Source organism: Haliotis asinina, chromosome 16, assembly GCF_037392515.1.
Source record: "Haliotis asinina isolate JCU_RB_2024 chromosome 16, JCU_Hal_asi_v2, whole genome shotgun sequence".
Taxonomy (NCBI): domain Eukaryota; kingdom Metazoa; phylum Mollusca; class Gastropoda; order Lepetellida; family Haliotidae; genus Haliotis; species Haliotis asinina.
In genome coordinates, this window is record NC_090295.1 from 20073830 (window position 1) to 20076847 (window position 3018).

Sequence of the window (3018 nt, forward strand, 5' to 3'; positions counted from 1 at the left end):
ATTTTTGTGGTAATCTCAATAGGTAGGATGCTGTTCATGATCTATTGGTCCATATTGGAATAGCTGATGAAGGTTGTAATGAGTTACTGATGGAGACGTCATAAATGAGCTTAAGGTTTGAAATGTTCAGCAGCACATCCCATAATTGCTCAGGCTGTACATATTTGGCTAAGATATATATCGTTTTAAGATAACACGATAAACGTGATAAACGTTTGCTGTTGAGTGTTTGCCAGTTCCCTGACTAGGGTAACTTTCACAACTGAGATGGACCTCTCCCACAATATTTATATGATATGTACATAGACATATTGAAATGGATGTCACCATCTATTCATCTGTTAAATGAGGAGTGCGACATTTCGGAGTATATTCTTATTCCTTTTACTGTTGAATGAAAACTAGGAAACAGATAGCTACATATCATTTATGAGTATCACTTGTAAATGCCATTCAAAGACTTTAGATTGGATCAAGTTTAGAATTCTTACAGTTTGATACAATGCTATACTTACAATTTCAAGTTGCAAATTCGATTCAGTTTTCTTTGATCTTAAAAATCATACTGCAATCGAAAATATCTTTTCTGAGTGTACCTGTCATACGTGAGGCTACATATTTTCATTTTGATATTCTGTGATATTCAAAGTAAGCCTTGGCAGCCTTTTACCAAACAACATGCATTGGGTGAGTTTGTGCTTGCAAATGTCGATTACGCAATACCAATGTTTTGCTCAAACATTTTAGTTCGATACAATGTACCAGCTTGTGTGCCTGCTTATGTGTGTGTGTGTATGGTTGTCTTCTTGCACTATGCACAACCTGAACATTTTCCCCACTGGATTAATGTGAACATATCGACGAGTAAGGAGCGGTCTTCAATTTTATTTTTAAATTCGATAAAATACACCATTGGTTCCTATGACAACCAGGATCATCAATCTGCAGGGTCACGTAAGCCCATGTTTGTTTAGTGTGTATTACTGCTTGACAAACAGAAAAATGAAATCGACATGGTTGATCACAAGTGAAAATGTCTTTCTGTTGAACATGTGATACTTACTCAGTCGATCCATTCATGTGATTACGGAATCTTCCGTGATGTATTTATCATACGTGGGACTTGTTATGAATATAAAGAGTATGTCATTGAGCATAAATTGGAGACTGATTCTTCATTGGCATTCTTCTTACAGCGTTGTGCTAGAATGGGAAGAGAACTGTTCTCTTTACTTATATAAAGAGTATGAGCATAAATTCGAGACTGATTCTTCACTGGAATTAATTAGTTCACTACTTAAATAATGCTTCTCCATTTTATTCAGTAAACATTACTCAGGATAAATTTGCCGCGACTCTCGCCAGAAGCATTACAACTGTTAGTGCTGCTGTGTCATATATTGTTGTGCTAGAATGGGAAGAGAACTGTTCTTTTTACTTTTGTGTCCTGCAGTTATGTGCAATGTTGCCTTCCCCAATCCAAGAGATTTAGTGTCAGAATATGTATCCAAACACAATCCTCTGGATTTGCCGCTGCCTCATTCCACGTCCAGTCTCGAAGTATCTGTCAACTTTAATCTGCTACATATTGAAGATCTGGATGAGTCAAAACAACTTTTGACAACCACTGGATGGTTCTTCTTCGCGTGGTCTGTCGAAGGATTATCATGGAATGAAAGTGAATATCAAAATATCTCAAGGATTATGGTGTCACCGAAAGATATATGGTTGCCAGATTTAGTGTTGTCAAACTCCAATGTCAATCTTGGGGGCGAAAGTCAAATCAGCACTATTAGCAGCAATGGAACCATGGAGTGGCACGATATAGATCGCCGCTCAACGTCTTGCGCTGTGGATGTCACAAACTTTCCGTTTGACAAACAACGCTGTTTCTTCGAGCTGACACAATGGGTTACATTCACCTCAGAGATAGACTACATATTTAACAGTGTACCTATATCCTTTACCTCACTTACAGAAAATGGAGAGTGGGAGGTTTTGGATTCGTTTGTAAACGAATATTACCCAGGTCAGGGTCTGTATCAGGTTCTGGAGTTAGGATTTATCCTTGGTCGACGTCGAACGTACTTCATACTAACTGCCGTTTTGCCTGTTTGCATCCTATCCTGTCTCAATCTAATGGTGTTCCACGTGCCCCCGGAGTCAGGAGAGAAAATGACTCTATGTGTGTCTGTGTTGTTGGCCTACGCCGTGTGCCTGACATCCATCAACTCCTTCTTACCCTCTGTGTCCGACCACGTGGCTCTTTTCAGCATCTACCTCCACTACATGTTTGTGCTGAAGGCTCTGACTGTTGTGGCGTCAGTCTTTGTCCTACATCTTCACACAGCACAGCCCAAGTCGACAATACGAAAACGGCTGACAAAGCTCCTCTCTGCTTATCCAAAGAAAGCTACGACCTGTACCCTTTCAACTGGTAATACTGATGATAATGACCTGACTGATGCGTCTATGAAACCTAACACGAACACCGAGGACGCTAAACAGGTGCTGGAACAAGAACAGTGGTTTCATATTGTCAAAAAGGTGGACCTTCTGTTCTTTTGTGTTTTCTTAATAGTGTTCATTGTATCGACATGTGGATTTTTCTGCACAACTGCATTCAGACAAGTATAATTTAGCTTATTTGATAACTACAGTCTTACAATAATAACGTGTGTTCATCATGCAGAAAATTTTGAGCTGTGCTGATAAATTACTGGATTCAAATCAGAAGTTATCAAATCACAATAAATCGACTCTGGTTCAAACAGTCAGGTTGATGGTAAGATTTACAGAGAACTGTCTTTAACTCTCACTGTCAGTAGTCACTCATTGACAATCGCATGCATAACTAGAACTAAAGAGATACAATGCCTACTCAACGGATGCGTGGCAAAACATTTTGTGCATAAAACACGGAAGCAATCTGTGGAGCATATGTAGAACATGTAACTTGTCAAACACGTAAGGACAAAACAGTTGACTTATGCTTCTGCAAAGACGTCAAGGACGCTT

At 39.2% G+C, this 3018-nt stretch overlaps 1 protein-coding gene across 1 annotated transcript; it reads left to right on the forward strand.

Moving 5' to 3' along the window:
* Window positions 1-1413: 1413 nt before the first annotated feature.
* On the forward strand, window positions 1414-2637 carry LOC137267663 (neuronal acetylcholine receptor subunit alpha-5-like). Its single transcript, XM_067802136.1, has one exon. It carries the CDS (start codon window positions 1414-1416, stop codon window positions 2635-2637), a length of 1224 nt encoding a protein of 407 aa, XP_067658237.1.
* Window positions 2638-3018: the final 381 nt, after the last annotated feature.